Source organism: Morus notabilis, unplaced genomic scaffold (genome assembly GCF_000414095.1).
Source record: "Morus notabilis unplaced genomic scaffold, ASM41409v2 Scaffold302, whole genome shotgun sequence".
Classification (NCBI taxonomy): Eukaryota; Viridiplantae; Streptophyta; class Magnoliopsida; order Rosales; family Moraceae; genus Morus; species Morus notabilis.
Window position 1 is genome coordinate 545,232 of NW_010364886.1, and position 22,248 is coordinate 567,479.

The 22,248-nt window shown below is 34.4% G+C and overlaps 5 protein-coding genes across 5 annotated transcripts; 3 read left to right on the forward strand and 2 right to left on the reverse strand.

The window, feature by feature from the left end:
• The first annotated feature begins 6,603 nt into the window (after positions 1-6,603).
• On the forward strand, positions 6,604-10,770 carry LOC21402031 (ras GTPase-activating protein-binding protein 2). Its single transcript, XM_024171507.1, has 9 exons — positions 6,604-6,894; positions 7,555-7,728; positions 8,329-8,632; positions 8,748-8,983; positions 9,080-9,263; positions 9,518-9,639; positions 9,739-9,801; positions 10,126-10,189; positions 10,355-10,770. The coding sequence occupies exons 2-9, from the start codon at positions 7,555-7,557 to the stop codon at positions 10,594-10,596; spliced, it is 1,389 nt and encodes a 462-aa protein (XP_024027275.1). The 5' UTR covers positions 6,604-6,894; the 3' UTR covers positions 10,597-10,770.
• Positions 10,771-11,558: 788 nt separating this feature from the next.
• On the reverse strand, positions 11,559-12,709 carry LOC112093321. The gene is made up of 2 exons (XM_024171518.1): positions 12,540-12,709; positions 11,559-11,993 (listed from the first exon to the last, which is right to left on the reverse strand). The coding sequence occupies exons 1-2, from the start codon at positions 12,669-12,671 to the stop codon at positions 11,571-11,573; spliced, it is 555 nt and encodes a 184-aa protein (XP_024027286.1). The 5' UTR covers positions 12,672-12,709; the 3' UTR covers positions 11,559-11,570.
• Positions 12,710-14,994: 2,285 nt separating this feature from the next.
• Positions 14,995-16,601, forward strand: LOC112093320 (mitochondrial import receptor subunit TOM5 homolog). The gene is made up of 2 exons (XM_024171517.1): positions 14,995-15,177; positions 16,261-16,601. Exons 1-2 carry the CDS (start codon positions 15,091-15,093, stop codon positions 16,336-16,338), a joined length of 165 nt encoding a protein of 54 aa, XP_024027285.1. The 5' UTR covers positions 14,995-15,090; the 3' UTR covers positions 16,339-16,601.
• A 1,046-nt stretch (positions 16,602-17,647) lies between these two features.
• On the forward strand, positions 17,648-19,485 carry LOC21402032. The gene is made up of 4 exons (XM_010107082.2): positions 17,648-17,689; positions 18,415-18,508; positions 19,116-19,132; positions 19,225-19,485. The coding sequence occupies exons 1-4, from the start codon at positions 17,648-17,650 to the stop codon at positions 19,483-19,485; spliced, it is 414 nt and encodes a 137-aa protein (XP_010105384.2).
• Positions 19,486-20,753: 1,268 nt separating this feature from the next.
• Positions 20,754-21,080, reverse strand: LOC21402033. Its single transcript, XM_010107083.1, has one exon. It carries the CDS (start codon positions 21,078-21,080, stop codon positions 20,754-20,756), a length of 327 nt encoding a protein of 108 aa, XP_010105385.1.
• Positions 21,081-22,248: the final 1,168 nt, after the last annotated feature.

Below are 22,248 nucleotides of genomic sequence, written 5' to 3' on the forward strand. Positions count from 1 at the left end.
TGTGTTACTTCGTCTACAAATTGGGTAAGGGTATAAGTAACTTCCCATCGTTGAAATACCATAGTTCATAACTCCTCTGTTAACCCCCTCCAAAATATAAAACATGCATCCTGTTCTTTTAACTCGATGGTGTGATCAGTCATAATCTCACTAAAGAACCGTCTAGTATAAATTGCCACGGTGTCATAAACTCACATCTTAAATCTATCCACCTTATGTATATACTTTTCCATTTGCACAAATTCTGTCTCCCCAGTATATGGTTGAACCTGTGAGGTAAAGGCAACCTCTTATGCTATCCTAATAGGTGCCTCTCTCGGTAGAAATTGAGCTAACAACAAACTACAAAAATTACCCCATGGCACCTCACGTGCATTTCTTGTTTCCACCGCACCTCTCCAAAATTGTCTAGCGTCGAACTCTAATAGACCGACTACTATAATCACCCAATCACTCTCATTAATATCGCATGCTACCATTAGATATTCAATTCGGTGTAGCCAATCCTGCAACTTAGTTGGGTGAGCCTGACCATCATACATAGGTGGATTACATTGATAAAGTGCAAAAGCAGCTCTTGCAGCAACCCTAGATCCTATTGGGTCTCTAGTCATAGCTATTTACACTTCCCTATCAATAGGGGGTGGCTCGATTACTCTATTAGGTCATAGGGGTTGCAGAGGTACCTCTAAAGGAACAGGTTCTGCTTCTGGTATAGAGGGTAGACTATGTGGACATATTCCCCTTCCTGGACCACAAATACTTCTTCTATGCAACCCTCGTGGTACCACTCGAGTTCGTCTTGTTCAAACCATACCGTATATCCTATCAAGACAAAATTAACACACTAAATTCTAAATTCAAAAGAAATAATAACTTACTTGGACATTGTAGAGTGAGATGCTCATCAAAGTATGGGTGGGTGGCAGAACCTTCGCTCTGATACCAACTGTGACGACCCTAACTTTTGATCATCATCCTACATTCATACTTAGCCTTACTCATCTTCTACTACTTTCTAATTATAACCTCTAAAAGAAAAGGTGAATTTTTTTTAACCATTAATATGTCTTAATGCTGTACATTTTGCTATGCATTCCGTTAATGTTATAGCATTTAGTTACATTAATCATACTTTGTGACTAGAGGTTGCTATGCATAGCCTCACTGTCTCGTAAACTTAACTTTCAATAAATAACTCATCTATATTCATAAAATATTATTTACTTTATACACATAAAGCTCAACAGCGTTTCCAAAACACGTTATACATCCACTACCCACTTGCCCACACTCCGCTGCTACATCTTCTCTGCATGCCCAACAACAAGTTTCTAGGAGCCGGTGCCGTACCCGAGCTTCCTACAACACGAATAAACTGAATGAGCTTTCGCTCAGCAAGTAATAGTAGGTCATAATAGATGCAGTAATTATGCAAACCCATATATGCATTCATGTCATATATCCTAAGACACTCTATACTACTATGACATGCATGGCTTATGTTCTTCTTCTTTCATTACACACTTTGTTTAGTTTTCGTCTCTCTTTAGTCGTTCGCATTGTATTTTCAAGTTTTGAACGACTTACATATTGTGTTTTTCATTCTTTTCATTCTTCTTTACAGAAATTGTACCCTTATATGGAACGGTTTATGTTTTCATTTTCTTGTCTTCTACTTCTTATGGGCCCTGTCCTCTTGTACCATAGCGCGCACAACTAGTGAGGAGTGGGGTAGCTAACTAATCCAGCTCAGTCATGGTTTCGTCTCTTTCAATCTCATAATAACCTTTCCTTCCAAGGCTGGTACAAATAGGATGTTTGGTCTCTTACCGTTTATCAATTTTCTCATTGAAACGGTAACTTTAGTTAAATCTTATGACTTTGTGCATTTTTGAGAAATTTATCATGAGATTGATTTTTCATTAAAGTTTAACTTTTTCTCTTAACTTGACATCGACTTGACGTCGATACATATTTTTCACATAATAGAATTATACTGCTACTTAAGTCTTGTAGATACATGCATAACATTGTATCTAACATTCAGGAGTCATCTTTCACATTCTAGCATACATCTAGTCTACAATATGCTCAGATTGAGCAACATAGAGAAATAAATTTATTCGCGTTGTAGACAAGAAAAACTACTGATACTTACAGAAGTTTCACTAATGTTGCGTCCTTTGTCTCACTTGATGCTTTCCGACTTCGATCGTTAACCAATCCTATTGCATAAATTTTGTATCGTTAGATTCAAAATCTAAGAGCAATAGTTACATTAAAATTTAATTCAAAAAGATCTACAATCCTTATGTTTGGTATTCAATGCCAAAATATTTTCTATCTCAGGAATTTGCACTAAAACCGTGCACCTTCCTCAGTCATGGGCATAATTTTCAGTTTTGGTCCAAAACTGAAAATTCTCATTGTGTTCAGTTTCTATACATCACCGATTTTTGAATCGACTTACTTTTCACACTTTAATCTCTTATTCCTCTTGAAATCCGGTTCTAGTTCAAATGCTCAAATCAAATTTTAGCAGAGTTCTGCCTATTTCTCTATATTTCCCGAGCTAACTTTAGCTCACTTTTATCCATTATTTTCACCTTCAAACACAAACAATATCCTTTCTCTTTCAATTCACCATCAACATCATCATGGTTCTAGGGTTTCTCCATATTTCTATCAAAATTCTCTATATCAAGAATTGCCAGAAATAAAAGTTCAATAACCAAGAATTTATTCTTAGTTCACTAGATTTCAAGTTCCTTAACCATTACAAGCAAATCACCATTTTTAGTAAAAATTTTTCCATACTTTCCCCACACTTCCACGGCAGCCAAGGAAGAGAAAATAAGAGGAAAAACTTGAAATCTCACCTTAGGGAATGGAGAACAAGCTTTAGTGACGCTATTTCTCAGTAATTCCGTCAATTTTCGCTTAAATCCCTCTTTTCTCACTTTGGAAATTTTTTTCCCTCTCTTTTTCTCTTGGCTTGGCTCTCTGGTTTTTTTCTACTTGAAAAGTGACCATTTACTTGTATTTGTTCATCATTGAACCGACCATCAAAAAGTAAGAGACCAAACAATGCAAATTTTGACTTTTTCAAGGACTTTTTTGCAAAAATTCCAACTAATATCTCTTGCTTCCTCACTAAGTTGGCCGGCTGCCCCTTTTTTTTCTTGCTTTCCACATGTCCTTATCTCAGTCACTCATCAATTTAATTACTTTAAATCCTAGCCATCCATTCATAATAATTATCTCATTTATGTTCCGTTTAATTCATGTCCAGTGTGCGTTTTATCTGCATTTTTCAGACAGTTGGTCAACTTAGTCAACCTTGACCACTCTTGACTAACTTTTTGAGGGCGACGTTTTGGTCAACAAATTTTGAATCGGTCCACTTAAATCACTCAAAACCCAATTTATTCGATTCGGCCTTCCGAACCCCTTTTTTCATCCATTTTTCACTCCGATTGTTTCTAAAACCCTAGAATTGATGTCTTTCAATTCTCTTTCTTTTCTTAACCTTAATAGTCATGTGTTTACCCACTTGTGGGTTTAACACAACATTCTATACTTCTTTCTTGATCATAGTTCAAAAATCCATAACTACATCGTAGCTTAGAAATTTCTGATTTTTAACTTATAACTCGCCATTTCCTATTTATATCAACAAATACATATCATAAAAGTAGTCATATTAATAATACAAAAGATTCTCAGCAATATTATCCTACACAATAATTCTGATAAATTGCTCGGTCTTGATAGAAAGGTCACCAATGGAAAAAGAAATTTTACGTAACCATGGATAATAATAGAAACCAAATTATCAAAATTTGTAGAAGAAGCAAAAAAAAAAAAAAGGAGGACAAAACTTTGTAAAATCCAATTGAAAAACAATGAATAAGATCAAAATCAAATTAGAAAAATACTATTCACAGTAATTTCTAGAGAAACTATATAAAACTCAACACATCAAAATTAATTACTATCATCATTGTCATGCAAAGTAACTTACCAAGACTAAACGAAGACTAAAGTAGGTAGAGAAATATATATGTATATATATGTATGTATCTATAATATGCATGTATACATCATCAGAAAATAAATGAAACAGTAAATGTATAAGGACAACTTACTAAGCAAATACAAAGAAAAAAATGACAAATAACAGTAAATATCAATACTATCCTAGCAAATGAATGCATCCAACGTCAGGGATATGAATTAAATAGATATGGATAGCGATTATGAACAGTTCCTGGAACAGTATAGATAACGACTTAAATTTGAAATGTCAACCAACCAGATGAAAGTAAGGGTGAAAGGCTCATAAATAAGATAATCAAGTATTAAGTAAGGTCGAGAACGAAACGATAGACCAGCTAAAAGAGCAGTAAATGATGTAAATTGAGATAAGGAAGCAATGGGTGAAAGAGGAGAGAGAGAAATGGGGACATGTATAATAAGTCCATCAGCAGGGACATTCTTATAGAAACAGAAAGCAAATGCACCACCTTTAAGGAGATTACACGTAAAACAGAAAGTTGGTGGATAGGATATAGAAAACTAAAATTCGTAAATTAAGTAATAAGAATAATACAATATAAAAAAAACAGGGAAAACAAAGGAACTGCAGAAGAGGAAAAATTAGATGATAAAATGGAGAAAAAAAGGGAAAAGAAAAACACAATCAAATTTTTTCCTACACAGAAATTTCTTTCCAGTTGTAGAAAGTAGAAAAAAATAGAAGATTCATTCAATCTTTCTACAGTGATATGAGTACGGATAATTGACATGACACAACAAATAGACACTACATATAATATAGTGATGACCTTAATAAATGCTGAAGAAAAAACATAGTAATCACCTGGAAAAAAAAAGAACAAAACATGAAAGAAAAGAAAGAAATAGGAACAGCAAAGGGGGAAAATTTTACCAGAGAAGGAAATGAAGAAAAAGAAAAGAAGGGAAAAGAAAAGCAATCAAATTTGTTTGGCCCAAAAAATTGCTTTCCCATTGCGAGAAGAAGATAAGAATAAAAGATTTATTTAAAATTTCTATAGTAACATAGGTACAAATGATCAACGTGGCAGGGTAAATAAGCATTGCAGATATTATAAGTCATTACCTTAATAAATGCTTCATAAAAAATATGGAGATCAACCGAGACAACATAGAAACATCCATATAAAGATTCCTCACTAAATACAAAAACAAATGAAGATAAAGAATTAAAGATCAAAAAACAAAATCTCAAAAATCATATGTACTATCCACTCAAAAATCGCATATGATGTTGCCACATGTTAAAGAATTTAAATAGCTAAGGCCAGGAACCAAATAGCAGGAAACACAACAGAAAGAAACATTAAAAACATGAGGGAAAACAAATTGAGCATGCAATCTTTCAAAATTACTATACCAATCAAGAAATAAATCAAAACATAATTCTCCAAAACCACAGGAAAAAAGTAAATGAACGGAATAAACATGCAAAATCAAACAAAGCGAAAAAAGATATAAGCTGAAACGAAGAACAAGACCAACATCAAACATAGCTACATCAGCAAACACATAAATGTAAAACATAATAGAGCGAAATCACAACAAGAAATTAAACCAATGCTATAAAAACACCAAAGAAAATATAAACGACAACAGAAGCAGAACATCAAAGAATCAAAAAGGGGTAAGAATCTAACAACAAAATTATCAGATACATTAAACTAGAAAGATCAAGAAATAAAAAGGAGCAAAAAAACCAAACCGAAAATCGCAAATGAAGACAACCAAAGCCGATGAATACAAAGATCCGCCGATAGAATGGAAGAATCCTGCACCAACACATTAATGAGTTCCAAAGAATTTATAAAAAAAAAAAACAATAACAAAATAAAAAACTAGACAAAAAGGAACTAAAAATACTGAAAAAAAAAACACAGGGAAAAATAAACAATGAAGCATGCACTCTAAGAAAACCACATAAAAACCCAAAGCAAAACAATGGACGAAACCAATGGAGAAGCAAGCAAGAAGAATCGGACAGCCCTACAGCAAGAACACCCAAAAAAAAAAAAAAAACCCCAATCTAGATCGCAAATCCAAATACTCAAAAAAAAATCCATAAAAGAAAAGGGATAAAAATCCCAACTCTCCACGCAAATGAGACAAAGGGGCAAAGAGATCGAAGCCATAAGAGAACATATCCAAGATTTCAGCCCAAACCAAGCGAAAGTAACGAATCAGAGGAGGAGGAGAAAGGAAAAAAAAAGTCAAAGCGGCGCGGAGAAAAGTAGAAACTTCTGGAAGGAGCAAACATAGGGCTCCACACCTGAAATGACCAAAAACCACACGCCAATGGCAAAGCAAACGACAACAAAACCTAAAGACCAAAATGCCCCTACGCCAGACGAAGAAGGGAGCAGTAAATGGAGGGCAAAAGCGTCATTTTACTATAGAAAGAACAATAGATTATGTCTGTGTGAAGAGTACCTCCGAGCTCTCCTTTAGTATATTTATATAATTTTCTCTTTTTTTTCTCCCTAATAAAGAATATTAGAAATTTGTTTTGTAGAAGGATTTGTACATTAGGACAAAGCCTTTTCCATTTCGAACTCTAAATATTAGAACAAGTCTTATAAAAAACCATTTTTGGTCTTCTTCTCGTGATCTCATAATCAACAACATTATATATAAAACTAAAAGCACTCCCCTCAGAATCTTTGCCCTGTACTTCCCAATTCCTAACTCTTCCTTCGCTTTACACCACTCTTCCCTCTCTCTCTCTCTCTCTTCTCTTTCTCTCTCTCTCTCTATCTACAGATCTTTCTCTTTTTCTCTCTCTATATCGTAAGCTCCAGATCAGTCCCAAAGCAGGTATCTTTAGCTCCTTCTCTCTCTACAATTAATTATTTGTTTGGCTCTGTCAAATTTGATCTGGGATTTCCGATTCGATGATTGATCTATCAGTTTCATTGTTCGAAGATCAAACTTCTTCACTCCTTTATTGGGTTTGTCGTAGTAATTGGATTTAGGGTTCTGAATCTTTGCCCAATTGCAATCTAGATGTCGTTTTCTTAATTATTTTGATGATTTCGTTTCTGGGTTTGTTTCCTTTTTTGTTTCCTTTTTTCTGATAACCTGGTTGACCTTTTTTTGTGTTTTTTTTTTTTTTTAATAACTTTAGTTTCTGAGCATGGCGTACGGGAAAAAGGGGTTTACTTTGTCTGTTTACAATTTTCTTTTTTCACTGAGAAATTGTTATGCTTTTCATGTTGATCCATTCTTGTTCAGCTATAAATTAATTTAATTATCATGATGTTAATTAAATAAAGCCTAAATGAAATTAAGTTCTTCATATCATGTTTGTTCCGATACATTTAGCTATTCAGAGAGTCATGCCATTTTTTTTTCTTTTTTTTTTTTCCTTTTGATTGTTTTTCGTTTTTCAGTTTTTTGAGCATTTATATCAATAACATTTTCAATGATTAAGTCCTTGCGATCATGTATTAATGTTGTTGAACTTTTCTCTTTCAGATGGCAATGCAGGAAAGTCCCGTTTCGGCCGAAGTTGTTGGGAATGCGTTTGTGGGGCAATATTACAAAATCCTTCACCATTCTCCGGAATTGGTGCATCGATTTTATCAGGATTCGAGTTCGCTTAGCAGGCCAGATGCTACTGGCACAATGGCAACCGTGACAACAATGAAGGCAAGTATATTTACGTTCCATATTCTTGGATGTGCCTGTTCTTCAATGTTTGGTTTTGGATTCAAATTCTTGGTGTCGGAAAATTTTATTGTAAGTTATGCCTATGTCAGAAAAAGAAAAACTTGTTTATAGAGGATTTATTGTCACTTAGTGAGCCATTGTGGGGAAAGATCATTTTGATCTAGTATTTTGCCTGTTTGCGGATTAGATTTGGCAGAGTTTTTGTTATGTAAGTCTGTATTTAGCCCTTTGCTTGCTTTTTGAACTAGTCGGTAGATGAAGTAGCTATTGGATGCTGTCTGGGTGTGTTGTTTGATTTTTATAGTACTCTTATTCTAAAATGATTAATAGCTTCTATTCCGGAATTTTGCTGTTTAATGTTTGAGAATGACAACTTATATAAATAATCTTGTATAGATCTTCCCATAAAAAATTACCAGGTTAGCTAATTGTTTTTCAATTTTTGAATTTTGTTTCTTTTTTTTTTTTTTTTTTGAAGGGTAAAGAAAGAAAATGCGTTTGAAGTATTACAGTTGAATTAGAGTTTTAGATTTTGAGAAAATATATGCATGTCTTGACATTATGTTATTGACTAAGCAGGCAATAAATGAGAAGATTTTGTCCTTGAAATATGAGGACTATACGGCAGAAATCACAACTGCGGATGCTCAGGAGTCATATGAGAAAGGAGTAATTGTTCTAGTAACTGGATGCTTGACAGGAACGGACAACATCAGAAAGAAATTCACACAAACATTCTTTCTTGCTCCTCAAGACAAAGGTTACTATGTCTTAAATGATGTATTTAGGTTTGTTGAGGAGAGCAAAGTATTGCAGGTCAACTCTGTCCCAGTTAATGGCATCAGCGAAAATGCTCAGGAAGTTTCCTTGGCTGCAGAACCAGGTCTGCATTAGTCTTCCTTTATAAATCAAGTGTTTATCTAGGGCTTGGTTTAAACTCCATTTGCAAATTCTTCTTCCTTGATATCATTTTTTGATTTATGGTTTTCACTTTTCAGAGCCTACTACTCATTCTCCTGATAATCCAGTGGTGGACCCTGCAAATCCTTCAGAAGAGGAAGATCCTAATGATGGTGCTGAAGTTTACGATCCTTCAGATGATGAGGACAGCTCTGTGGTCGAAGATGAGGTTGTGGAACCCCCTTCTCATTCAAGTTGGAACAGAAGTCTTCCAGTTGTTGATTCTGCTCCTGAAACCCAGGAGGACATTCCAAAGAAATCATATGCATCGATTGTGAGTTTATTGCTATTTATTGCTAATTTTATTCTTTGTTTCTGTATATGTTACACTTTTACATACCTCTCTTTCTGACTAGCACGCAACATTTAGTTGAAGGTAATGAAGGCTAGTACAACGCCAACACCTGCATATGTTCCTAACCGAGCTGTTGTGAGGACAACAACAACAAACACTGATCAACAATCGTCTAATTCTGCAAAACATGCCCCTGTTGTGGGGGTATCAGCTCCTAGTGGGAGTGGTGCTCCTGAAAGTGACTCTGCACATGAAGAAAGTATGTATTTCTCGATTCAAACTGTGCGAATATAAATGTTTCTAAAAAAACGTTTTAGCTTCTCGTTACACTCTTTTTAGGAATTGGTCTCTTTTAATTTTTCATATATAAAAGAAGGTTGAACTGCGAGTGTAAAGGCTCTATATTGATCTGGAAGGGTCAATATTTCATCATTCTAGGTTTCATGTCTACAAGTGCTGGTATTTTCCCTATAAAGCGTCGCATATTTCAATTTTGGCATGTATTTTTCACAGCTGAAGGTCATTCCATATATGTGCGGAACTTGCCGTATGATGCAACAGTCGAACAGCTGGAGGAGGAATTTAAGAAATTTGGCCCTATTAAACGTGATGGGATCCAAGTCAGAAGTAGCAAGGTTTGCCTTTGATGCAATTTCATATAAAGCATTTTCCATTTCAACTGATGATTTATTGATGTGGCACTTTCTGATGATATTTCTTTGGGTTTTTTGCAGCAAGGATTCTGTTTCGGCTTTGTCGAATTTGAAAGCTTGAGTTCCATGAACAGTGCACTGCAGGTAGGTGTACAAACTTATTTATGAGTTGTAAATGCTTTCCACATGTATACAACTACTCGTTTCATGTTCTTAAACATGTGTACTGTGTTACTTTTGATTTTATGTTCTTATTAAATTTGATCGGTGTCTGACTTATGAGTACATGGATTAGTTTGTTTAATGCAATAGATCTCTATTTTCAGGAAGTTCTTTACTTATGCCATTATAAACAGAGCTCATTTTTCTTCGCCAGTTTATTCATGTTAACTTATACTGTTATTGCACTGTACTATGAGTTTACTTCTCTTCTTTCTGTATCTGATATAAATCTTATTTGACTTGCAGGCTTCACCTCTTACAATTGGGGATCGTCAGGCCGTTGTCGAGGAGAAGAGAACCACTACTCGAGGTAAGACTTAACAAGTTTCTGTCGGTTTGAGTTGTTGAGCATTAAACCACTAGTCTGTGGAGTTGTATAAATATACCTGAACATAAGTGACATGAGAAAAAACCTTTGTTTGGGTTGATGTGTTTGTTTGGAAAAGAAGCCTAACAAAGCTGTTATTTGTTTCAGTTAGTGGGAGTGGGAGAGGGAAGTTTTCTTCTGGAAGAGGCGGGTTCCGTAGCGACAGTTTTAGAAGCCGTAGCAACTTCGGTGGCAGTCGCAATTATGGAAGGAATGAATTCAGAAACCAGGGTGAGTTTTCAGGGCGAGGTAGGGGTTCAACTGGGCGCAGCGGAGAGGGTTATCAGCGTAATCAGAATGGAAGAAGTGGACGCCAAGGCGGTGGGGGCCGCGGTTCTGTTGCTACTTGAACATTGGTAGAAGGAAGCGGTGGATAGGCATTTTTTGGGATACAAATGAGGCTCATTTTTTTTTTAATCTTCTTTTTATTTTTTCCCTCTTTTAGCTCCCTTTTCTTATGGATAAATGAGGGGTACTAAGATTTAGAATTTTTTTTTTCAACTTCAACCATTGACCAAGATTATTGTCTTTTTTTTTTTTTTTTTTTTTTTGCCTTTTTTACCCCTCTGGCTTATTTTATAAGAGCTTGCTTGGCTTGGAGAAAATGCAATTGTGCAATATATTCTTTTATAAGAACTGATGTTTTCATTCTGATACACTTGTTTATACGCGTGATCTCCATCTCTTTCCCTCTCTTAACACAGTTTTAAGACAACAGTTGATAAAAATTCGCTCTTATGATGGTATGCTCTAGTTACAATCTAAATATGACTAAATTGCTATATGGGCAAGATAATGTGATTGATTTTAAGAAATGCTAATTATTGTCTATTATTGAGTATAGTTGTCCATTAGTAGAGAACTAAAAGATGATTATCACATAAATTCAAACCAGTCGAGTAATTTAAGATCCTCAAATTCCCATTTGATAACATACACTACTATTAGAGCAAAAGAGCTAGTGTAATGTTTCTCATCTTGAATATCATGTTCTTCCAAGTGTAATGTTTATAAAGCAAGTGTAATGTTGCTGCCTAACGATATACTCTCGCGAGTCTCATATCATATGCGCCGTTTGATTTAAATGGTATGGTTGTTGTTAATGACCTTATAATATATGTAAAATAGGATAACCCGACGATCGAAATTTCCTATCTACAGAGTAATAGAATATGCATGAACTCTCGTTACAATAAAAGTAATTGGAACCACACTGAGAACTCATATGCTGATCCTTGTAGTGAGATTAGAGAAAAATCAGGCTTCTTAGAGGAATGAATCATAGTGAGAGTGAGACCTTGAAGTAAAAGAGTTTACGGAATTTTCAATTTGATTTCTGCAAGTTTGATACAAGATTTGAAGCGGCAAAAGCTGCAGAACCCCCAGCCACAGAGACCAAAGCAACAACAGCTTGGAGGGCTATCTCCCAAGGGTAGTCCTCAGGCACAAAGTAAACAAAAGAAGGTCCCAAAACCAACAAAACTAAGCTCAATGTCAACAATGCCCCTGGAGTTCCCGGGTCTGTGGCTGCTGATAGCACCCCGAATTCCTCGGCCTTTGACAGCAGGCCAAGCCTCTCTATTGTCGAAAGAGAGAACCCAAACTTCTCAGCCGCAGACAACAGCCCGGCTTTCTCCGCCTTTGTCAGCAGTTTCAGCTGCTCCACCCTTGTCAGCAACTTCACTGGTGTGCCGCCTGTCAAGGGGCTGCTCCGCGCCTCCTCGCCTAGCGGGAACACAGTTGAATTCTGTGGATAAAAATGGCAACCCATTTTAGTACACAACAATTCATCAAGATTCCATTTTCATTGATGATATAATATGCCACCAGAAGAGTCCACAATCTTGAATGAAAGTCATCATAACAGTATGGATGGTAACGCTACTAAAATGCATTTGATAGCATCTAATTAAACATAAATGAGTTTCTATCCTCGTTAAAATGAATATAAATTGCTCATCTTGAATAGTATGTTCTTGTAACTAAAACATGGAGTAAATTAATGTTGCACCCTTAATTTAAGCCGTCAATTTGAAAACGTCCACAGTTATTGGACTTCAATTGCTATTGATTTTAAAGTTTAGAGTGCAATTTGTCAAAACTGAAGGGAAAAAACGTAAAATTAAATGTGCAACACTGCAAATATGTAATGTAATTAATGAAAGCAGAAAGATCTCTCCTTTCAATAATTTCTAGTTGGAGAAATGATATGTTTACATTATAATCCACAAATGATTATAGAAACCAGTAGAAAAAGGAATAAAAAATAAAAAAATAAAAAAATAAAACTGACCTTCCTGGAGCTAACAGTTCTATTAGCAGTTGGAATGGGCTTCTGGGTGGCCATGGATTTGATGAGAAGGGGTGAGAAAGAGGCAGAATTCTCTGTTATTGCTCTGCACCCACAAAATGCTCTTGCGGCCATTCTCTCTCTCTCTCTCTCTCTCTCTCTCTCTCTCTCTCTCTCTCTCTCTCTCTCTCTCTCTCTCTCTCTCTCTCTCTCTCTCTCTCTCTCTCTCTCTCTCTCTCTCTCTCTCTCTCTCTCTCTCTCTCTCTCTCTCTCTCTCTCTCTCTCTCTCTCTCTCTCTCTCTCTCTCTCTCTCTCTCTCTCGCGTCCTCTATGTGGTTCACAGTGGTTGGCTGGAATTTGGATCTCAGGAGGAGCCCAACAATCTGAATGAATGATGGACAAGAAAAAATGAAGGATTGGCTTCCAGATTTTGCATTCCACGTGTCATGATTTTATGTGAAATATGATTTTAAAAATAATCACATTTTAATTTTTTTATTACAATTTTCACATAAAATTATATTTTAATTTAAATTAAAAACTCAAATCAGTAAAATAAATAAATTTTAAATATTTTCCTAAAAAAATGTTAAATATTAATAAAATATGTTGATTATTTAATTCTGTTTAAGTGGCAAAATTATTTTTACCCTCAGCATTTCGTAAGATTGATTTTTCTTTTCTTTTTTTTTTGGTTTTGCATTTATTTCTTTAAGGGAAGAAGACAAATACTCTAAAGATTAATTTAATTCAATTAAACTCAATTTAAACGGTGAGTACAGTTTTAATTCGTCCCAGTTTAAATTATATTATGTGTTTGAATTAAGTTAAATTATCTAATTTAGAGTTTAACTCCTCCTAAAGTTCAACCCTTCAAAATATTTTTAAACAGCAAAAAGGTAGCAACTCTCTCCTTTTTACATTACCAAACACAAATTTAAATTTTATTCCCTATTCAAATTAAAATTTTAACTGTATATCAAAATATCAATTCAAACTATAATTTAATTCGCTGATTCAAGTTTTTAATTCGAGTTGAGATGTGACTTTATGTGAGAGCTTTTTAATGTAATAAAAAAGTAAGATATGATTGTTTCTGAGAACTTTTTATTATAGCAAAACTCGAATCGTGAAATGAACAAGGCCCTAAACAGTTTAAATTTTTCTGTTTAAATTAAAAAAATTCAAATCAATAAAATTCAAACTAGCGAATAATCAAACGGGAACTATATTAGTTAACAAGGTATTAATCAAGAATAATAATAAAAAATCTAGATTCATACACTTTAAAAATATATTCAACTATAAGAATATTTTATTTCATGACTTTTCTAAATAGTGAAATAAATTGTGTGATTGACATACACGGGATTGTTGATGCAAGCGTAGTAATGGTGAGTAGAAACGTGAAGAGCTAATTAATCAGGAAATGTGAGATTTATTCAACAATAATTATGAAATTTACCAACGAATTTAGATTAATAAATATAAAACTAATTTGGCAAACGGCTATTTTTAACTTAAAAATTGTGTCAATCACTTTTTCAAAAAATACTAGACGATAATTTTTTAGATCGGGAGGTTTCATTTTTATTTAATATTCCTCATCTTTTTTACCATTGAAATTAGATCGGGTGGTATTTTTTAGGCCTTGTTCGGTAGAGTAACTTTTGAGTGAAAAATTTTAAAAAAGTAATTTGAGTTATAACTTTATTCGAGTTCATGTTCTTTTAAGTTTGAACTTGAGTTTGAACTCGAGTTTGAACTCGAGTTTGAAACTAAAACTCGAGTTCATGTTTCCCTTTCAACTCGAGTTCAGAAACTCGAACTCAAGTTAATGAACAATATTTTTTCTATTCTTAAAAATGATATAACTTTTTCGTTTTAATTCTAATTGAGATGATTTTTTTTCTATGCGTTAACAATGAAAAGACGAATAAAACTAGACCCATATACCCTATTAAAATTTTTCATCAGCATTGAGTTTTTATTAAAATACTATGTAAATACAAATTCAAGTTTTAACTTACTCAAACACAAACTCAAAAAAGATTCTTATCTCAAACCATAACTCAAATGTACACAACTAAACACAAACTCAAATTACAACTTCAATTCAAGTTATAACTCAAACTCAACTCAAAATCTACACTCAAGTTACTTAACTCAAAAATATCAAAAGAACAAGCCCTTATTCTCTACCGGTTGGGAGAAAGTACATCCCTACTATAGAATAAAAATTCTCAAAAATATTAAATTTAATTTTTTTTATTATAATAAAAAAAATTTAAAAAATTTAAAAAATATCACATCTCAACTTAAATTGAAAATTCAAATTCGGGAAGCAAAATGAATGTTTACTTTCCCAATGATGACCCTTTGGCTCAGCGAGATCGCGGGAACTAGAAGAGGATATTTTCGTAATTTGGAAGGTAGCTACTAACTCCTATTAGCACGCCCACATTTGCTTGTTACTCTCTCCCATCCTTCCCCAAGACCCGAAACCCAAAACCCTAATCAAAATATATATCTCTCTCGCTCTCTCTGCACATCAATGGCGGACTCTATTGTCTCGCTGGACATGGTGAAAGGTTTCTTGTACGCCCAGTACAACGACGAGGAAAAGTGGGCCCACAACATGGTACTTCTCTTTTGTAATTCGATTTATTGTTTGTTTCTTTTTATTCATTTTTTTTAGGCGTTTGAATCTGTTTTTTTAAGTTCACAACTTTTTTCCGCTTAACAAATTTAAATTAGAGGGCCATCTTAAGTTTTGGAGTTGTTTGGTATTTTTTTTTTTTACCTTAATTAAGTGATGGGTTCTAATTGTTTAACGTTATTCATTGAATTTTCAGTTCTAATTTGTTAGATTGATGTTGTTATTTTCTGGAGACTGGTCTTGTTTTTCCATATATTGCGCTGATGAATATAATAGCACTTGTATTGTTCATGGGATGACTTTAATTACGATCTGATGGACAGAATAAAATACTCAGGAGAAATGTGCTTCTGGCCTTCTATGTCATTTGAGTTTTATCATTATCATTATCGTTATTATTATTATTATTTTTTTATATAAGACAGCATTGAACCCGCAACCTCCCACCCAAACGCCCCAGTGCCACTAGACCAAGAGGTCTTAGGTATCATCATCATTTATATACTAAGGGTACTTTGGCCATTATTTATATACTAAGGGTACTTTGGCGTTTTCACGCTTGTAATTTTGGCTACCTAGTATTCTTTATATTAATGGGGAATCGTGTTGAGGGTTAAGAGATAGGTTGGAGAAAACACAGTAAATCCGAGAGACGTGATTTCTCTTGTAATCTTGTTCTTTATCATTGTGAAATACTGCAGCGGGTGAAAGTTGTCACAGCTCTTACATTGAGAGTGAACTTCTATAATTTTCTTTTTTTTCATGCTTGTTTGTTTTTTCTTCTGCGATTTTACTGCTTTCAGTAGTTAAGAATTAGGATCTATAATTCTTAACGGATGTCTTCATCTTCTACTCTGTTACTACATTCCTGTGCATAATCCTGCGACGGTGATTGTTTAAGAACTCTGATTTGTCCGCAAGTTAGTAATTAGTCTACATTTGTGTGTGTGTGTGTGTGTGTGTGTGTGTGTGTGTGGATCTCATGAGTTATTTCTTAGAAATGCATTGTTTTGGTTGAGAAAACAGTTTCATTCCAATCTGTTTACATTTCTCTCTCTCTCGCAGAAATTGCTTCGGGCTGTGGGGCTTTTTGCAGGATCAATAGTTCTGATGCGAAATTACGGTGATCTAATGGCAATATGAGGATATTGATTGGGACTGTTCTTAGTTGGCTAGCTTTTCTTAAAAATGTAGTGTCTCTGTTTGCCACATTGATCGTGCTTATCATACCATTCAAAGGCGCGTTTTCTCCATGTTTTCGACTGTAGTAAAGAAAATGATTTCATTCTGTTTCTGAAGCTTGTTGAGAATGCTTGTTACCAGTGTTTCTACAGATGAATGAAATGATCGACTTTAGTTGATGAATAGTTATGTGTTTGGATAAAATAAATACATTGATTTTACTATTGTTGCTTTGATTTCACTGTCAAGTCTAGAAAAATTTTGTACTTCCAAAACCATTTTCAAGCACCAAATATTCTTTTAAGTTTAATGAGCATCCCAAGAACAACAAATTATTGGGGTGAGAATCCTCAACACTTGCATAATAGATTTGAGTTGTTGGTCCAAGAAAGAAACGCGTGTGGTCATTGGACAATCGGTGTATGTTAGGGACTGAGGGAAATTGATGCTTTCTGTATTATACTTGACTAACTTGAATGAACAGCTCCCTCTTGAGATGTACTCATACAGTTTGATGGCTTTGGCACGAATACTTTACTGGCGAATTGTATCCCGGAGGTGGGTTTGTCACAAAATGATTAGGATATTCATCGGGGTCCGGGGCTTTATTCGGCCCTAGTGCAAAAACAGCATGCTTCGCAAAATGATTCCAGAGGTGGGTTTGTCACAAAATGATTAGGACATTCATCGGGGCCCGGGCGTTTATTCAGCCCTAGTGCAAAAACAGCATGCTTCGCATCTTCCCCTTTGAACAAATCATCCACGTCCTCACTGCCATTTGGGGGTAGCTCCCTAACCACGCAATCGGTGACAGCACCAATGGCAAATCCAGAAGGATCGAAAGAGGCAAAAATCGCGAGAAATGCCTTAATAGAACTCTCATAAACTTATTACGGTTTTTCCAGCGAGAGGCACATTCATGGAAAAACCTAGAGTTTTGGTCGCCACCATTAAGCCAACCGCACGGGCTCTTTGGCGCCAGTAATAATCTTCAAGCTTGAGGAGGCGGTCAAAATCTTTTTCCAAGCGAGATCTGGAGATCTGTAGTAGAGGGAAGCAAGTTCTGACTGAGCAGCTGCAATTCTTTTTGGGGTACAACCAAAAGTCGAGGAACTCCACTCACGAATCTGAGCTTTGCACGTAGACAACCGGCCAATAAAATTTGTGTAGATTATTGAGTTTGATTTATATAAAGGGTATATTTAACTTCTAAGGAGCATGCACTTAGGACATTTTTATTTTAATGAATATTCATTTGTTCTTTTGAATCATGGTGAGGAAGAAAATGAGCCAGTTAAAGGTCTTCGTCATTGTTGGTTCAATATTAGTTTGCTTTCTAAGTTTTTTTTTTCTTTTTTGTTTTTGGAAAGGTCATAATATTAGATAGACGCCATTTTGGTTTTTTTTTTTTTTTTTTTTTAAACTGGAAAGGTCATAATATTATATAGGCGCCCTTTTGGTTTTTTTTTTTTTTTTTTTTTTGAAACTGGAAAGGTCATAATATTATTAAGACGCCTTTTTTTTTTTTTTTTTTTTTTTTTTTTTTTTTTGAAACTGGAATGGTCATAATATTAGATAGACGCCATTTTGGCACTTACAACTTGCTCAATACAATTCGGGAAATCCTCCATCCAATAGAAAGTCTGGAATATTTTCCAATGGTTTCATGACAAAAGGTTAATGTTTCTCTTTGGATAGAATGTTGTAGTGGAGGAATGAATTGAAAGATTTGCACATACGTTATGGTTATTGTTTATTTAATGTTGAAAAAATGTAATTGTTGAAGGAGAAAGATAGGAAAAGATGTACAAATATTGCTTACTCATTTTAGTTGATGTTGATTCAGACATTGGTTAAGTTGAATTATGAAATACTTCTTTTCCTATCCCGGTATCATCGGAGGGTTTAATAAGACTAAACTGTAAAGTTACATTTTTGTGTCCATGTATTAATCTTGAGTTTTTGTGTTTTCTTTTTCTATGGATTAGTGCTTGAGTTTGGAGCTATGGATTTTAAGCTTTCATTGTGTGCTGGCAGCCAGAGCACCAGGCTAGTGGCCTTGAACCAGTTCTGGTTGCTGCTATTCCCACTATGAAGTTCAACCAAGAGGCTTTTAGTTCTATAGAAGAGAGTAATTTTAGCCGCCTATATTTGAAGAATCTTAATGTGTCTATCAAAGATTCATATTTAATAATTGGTTTGTTACTTCGATAGGGTATCCATACCAGTGTTGCATGTTTTCGAACGTCAGATATGATCAAAATTACACCAAAATGAAAAAATATGCAAAGTTGACATAGCCCAATAAAGATCTCAGACTTCAAAACCATACCCTACCAAATAGGATCTTTTGTTCTTTCCTACCAAAAAAATTCTCTATCATATTATTATTATGTGTCATTTTAGCAAGTCAAATAATTCGGGCTATTTGAGATTTCTGTTAAAAAAAAATTACATGTATTTACTTCATGTCAATCATTTTGAAAAAAGCAACTTCTATAAAAAAGTGTAATGATCTATGTATTGCCCATTTTTATCAAACGGGTTAATGTTAAGAAATTTGTACAGAAGCAATTCTGAGAGCCCTAGAATCAAATCCCAAATGTGCATCAAAAATCTTACTGCTCTTAGAATTACTTGCTTATTGTTCTTTATATGAAATCTCCATGGGACCTAATCCTATTGAACACATACAAGTTTGAAAGCTTTTAGTCATTCTTTTCATTTTTTACATGCAGGTGCTCAATATGTTTGGGTGAGTACCAAGAGAAGGAAGTACTAAGAATCATGCCCAAATGTGGCCATAATTTCCATCTCTCTTGCATTGATGTATGACTGAGAAAACAGTCCACTTGTCCAGTTTGCCGTCTGCCATTACAAGAATCTCTGGGCACAAAACATGGCATGCCAGTTATGTTTAGCAGGACTCAATCCTTTGATGATTCTGAGGTCCCAAGTGAACACTCTCAGCAGTGGCTAATGCCCGGCCACGAACGTTCCAAGGCCAACAACACTAGCAACCAAAGCCATGTAGAAGAATCTCTCCCCGTAGACCACTCTCAACCAACCACATCTGGAGAATCAGAAACAACACAAACAAGACAATGATCATCAAACATTGGTTGTTCTAGGACAGGTAATGCTTCTTGGAGTGTCCAACGGGCAATGAGTCATTTCTTTTTTTGTAAAAGGAAGGTGGGGTAGGTGAGGAAATGACAATCGTTGTTATTGTTTGTTTTGAGTGATGATTGGTCTTTATACATAATCTCTTTTTTCATGTTTTGAGGGAATGGAAATCCGTGGTAGGCAGATTGGAGGTTTCTCATACTTTCTTTGTACATAAAAAAAGTCACTTTCTTTTGTAGCATGACGCAAACTGAAGTGGTGCTAATTTACTGTGACAAAATTCTCACAGTTTGTCTTAAAATACAGTCAAGTTTCTGCGCTCAGCTTTACGTTGACAAATACTAAAACTTTGTATATTCTAGAGTAAATTGCACCGTTGTACTTAAATTATTCGTTTTTTTTTTTTCATGATGTGCCTCAAACTTTTAATTTTCATAAATTACATCCTAAACTTTAAGATCAGTTGCAATTGAGATCTAATAGAGAATGTTATCAAATTGAGGTTTAAGACACGAGAGTTGTACATAAAAAGCAAATATCGTCATTTTTCAATCCATGTCACGTGCAAATGTCATGTCTCGAACAATCAATTTGTTAACATTATCAGCTATTGAACTTCAATTACAACTGATTTTAAAGTTCAGAATACAATTTATCAAAATTAAAAGTCTAGAGTCCATTATATAAATAACAGAATAATTCAAAGTACTACAGTACAATTTACTCTATATTCTATTATATCTACTGTCATGTATGTAAAGAAAAATATGACAATAGAGTCGCTGATTCATGAGACATGTTGAGGAACCTTTTTGAAACATCTTTTTTTTATTATTATTATTTTATGATCGACCAATAATACCATTTTGGAGATGGCAACTTCGTATGCGTAATTCTTCACGCATTACCATGAATGCTGATAAATATCTGAAACTCCTTGGCATGTGCAGCCTCATATGGAGTATGGATACTGTAATTTTTTAGGATCCGTTTATTTCATATACTTAAATTTAAATCATTAATTATATTATAATATTTTTATCTCATAAAAAATTTAAATTTCAAACGTCAGAATCAATAATCATAATTTAATTATACATTCTAAACAAGTCCCAAGAAACTTTAAGTGGTTCTTTAATCCAAATGGAGGCTCATTTTATTGGCTTCATTTGTGTGTATTAACGATAGATATTTAAAATAAAATTAAAAAAAAAAAGTAGGGTTTGTTGTGCGACTGCAGCTCGGACGGATCAATCAGGCCGGCCTTCTAACACAAGAAGCTTGTCCAAGAGTGCATGCTTCTCATATTCAAGGCTCTTCACCTCATCTTCAACCTCTCTCAAATCTCTCCCCAGCGTGAAGCTCTCTTCCTCCAGCAGCAGGTATTTCCGCCTCAGTGCCCGGTACTCGTTTCCAGAAGCGGATGAGTCTGGTAACGAATCTGAATTCGACGTTTCCGGTTGGTGAATCATCGGAGAAACGTCATTCCTTAAAGCTCTTTTTGAGACCTTTTGCCCTGCTTTCAATGGCACAGAACCTTGTACATCTTTAACTGTTTTGACATCATGCCTTTTCATCTAAAACAAAGGAGCTTTTTGGGTCGACATCTTCTTCTTTTGAGGTTTATGGCTTGGCACCTCATCAGGTATTGGCATCCTTGGATCTTGCATTTCTCACCCAAGCACTATACGGAAGAAGAACATAAACGACTTATAAGTATCGCTACATAATCAATCAAAAGGAAAGAAAATCTCATTTATCAAAGGATTAAAATAACCTAAGCTTCAAATTTGACAATACTCTTTCACAGAGAATAAGAACAGGGGGAAAAAAGAAAAGACTAACAAACAACAAAAACTACCCGACAATCAATAACTAGAAACTTAGATAGTTTCTCAAAATGATAAATTATACCATTACTATTTCTGTCGTTCTCTATTCTCTGCATTTATTATTTGACTCTATTATCTCATTTTCTATTTAAATAATAATATATGTATTAGTAAAGTCTACGTGTTAAACAATGAATGCAAGTATCAAACACGTATCAAACAGTAAATGACAAAGAGAGTATTAAAAGAAGATACTAACATTTTTCAAAACTTAAATCAAACTCTTAACAAAAATTCTAAGAAATTAAACTTAAAACTAGTTTCTATTTTTATTATATTGATCATGCTCATAAGTTATGCTTGTTCGTCGTCACTTTTCAAGTTGAGTGATATTCCTTATATGAAAACAAAACAATTAGATTGTTGGTTATGACTTTAGGTGAGATCAACTTAAGTTGCCGGTTTGATTCATTCTAGAGTCATTGGTTATTGTTCTTCCCTAAAACTATTCTAGGTCTTTAATTAAGAAAAGAAAAAAAGGCAAGTGAAACTGTCAAAGATCAAAATACAATGGTAGACACAATTATTGAGCCCTACTAAAAAAACAAAAAAAACAAAAATTTATTGAGCCATGAGTTTAGAATAATGTTTGAGAGAGTCAAATTCCTCTTCCAAAATTCTCAAGAAGCAATCATAAAAACTAAAGCCAGAAATCAAAATCAAATTAAACCTACTGAAGCAGAGCAAAATTAAACCTAACGGATCGGCATAAAGGCATAATCCAAAATTTCAATACAAACACCCAAAAAAAAAAAGAATGGAAAGGAAAAAAAAAATCATACCTTTTAACGAATGGTGATAAAACCGAATAACCGTAATAATACTGTAACCCCAAACATAAACTAAATAAATA

What these genes read in the sequence shown, in the direction of transcription:
- LOC21402031 (XM_024171507.1), top strand. Translation starts at nt 7,555, where the DNA reads ATGGCAATGCAGGAAAGTCCCGTTTCGGCCGAAGTTGTTGGGAATGCG. An exon ending in AGAAATCATATGCATCGATT is followed by an intron (nt 8,984 to 9,079) that starts GTGAGTTTATTG and finishes CGCAACATTTAG; the next exon opens with TTGAAGGTAATGAAGGCTAG. An exon ending in CCATGAACAGTGCACTGCAG is followed by an intron (nt 9,802 to 10,125) that starts GTAGGTGTACAA and finishes TTTGACTTGCAG; the next exon opens with GCTTCACCTCTTACAATTGG.
- LOC112093321 (XM_024171518.1), bottom strand. Translation starts at nt 12,671, where the DNA reads ATGGCCGCAAGAGCATTTTGTGGGTGCAGAGCAATAACAGAGAATTCT. An exon ending in GAACTGTTAGCTCCAGGAAG is followed by an intron (nt 11,994 to 12,539) that starts GTCAGTTTTATT and finishes TTTTATCCACAG; the next exon opens with AATTCAACTGTGTTCCCGCT.
- LOC112093320 (XM_024171517.1), top strand. Translation starts at nt 15,091, where the DNA reads ATGGCGGACTCTATTGTCTCGCTGGACATGGTGAAAGGTTTCTTGTAC. An exon ending in AAAAGTGGGCCCACAACATG is followed by an intron (nt 15,178 to 16,260) that starts GTACTTCTCTTT and finishes TCTCTCTCGCAG; the next exon opens with AAATTGCTTCGGGCTGTGGG.
- LOC21402032 (XM_010107082.2), top strand. Translation starts at nt 17,648, where the DNA reads ATGGTGAGGAAGAAAATGAGCCAGTTAAAGGTCTTCGTCATT. An exon ending in AGTTAAAGGTCTTCGTCATT is followed by an intron (nt 17,690 to 18,414) that starts GTTGGTTCAATA and finishes GTGTGCTGGCAG; the next exon opens with CCAGAGCACCAGGCTAGTGG.
- LOC21402033 (XM_010107083.1), bottom strand. Translation starts at nt 21,080, where the DNA reads ATGAAAAGGCATGATGTCAAAACAGTTAAAGATGTACAAGGTTCTGTG.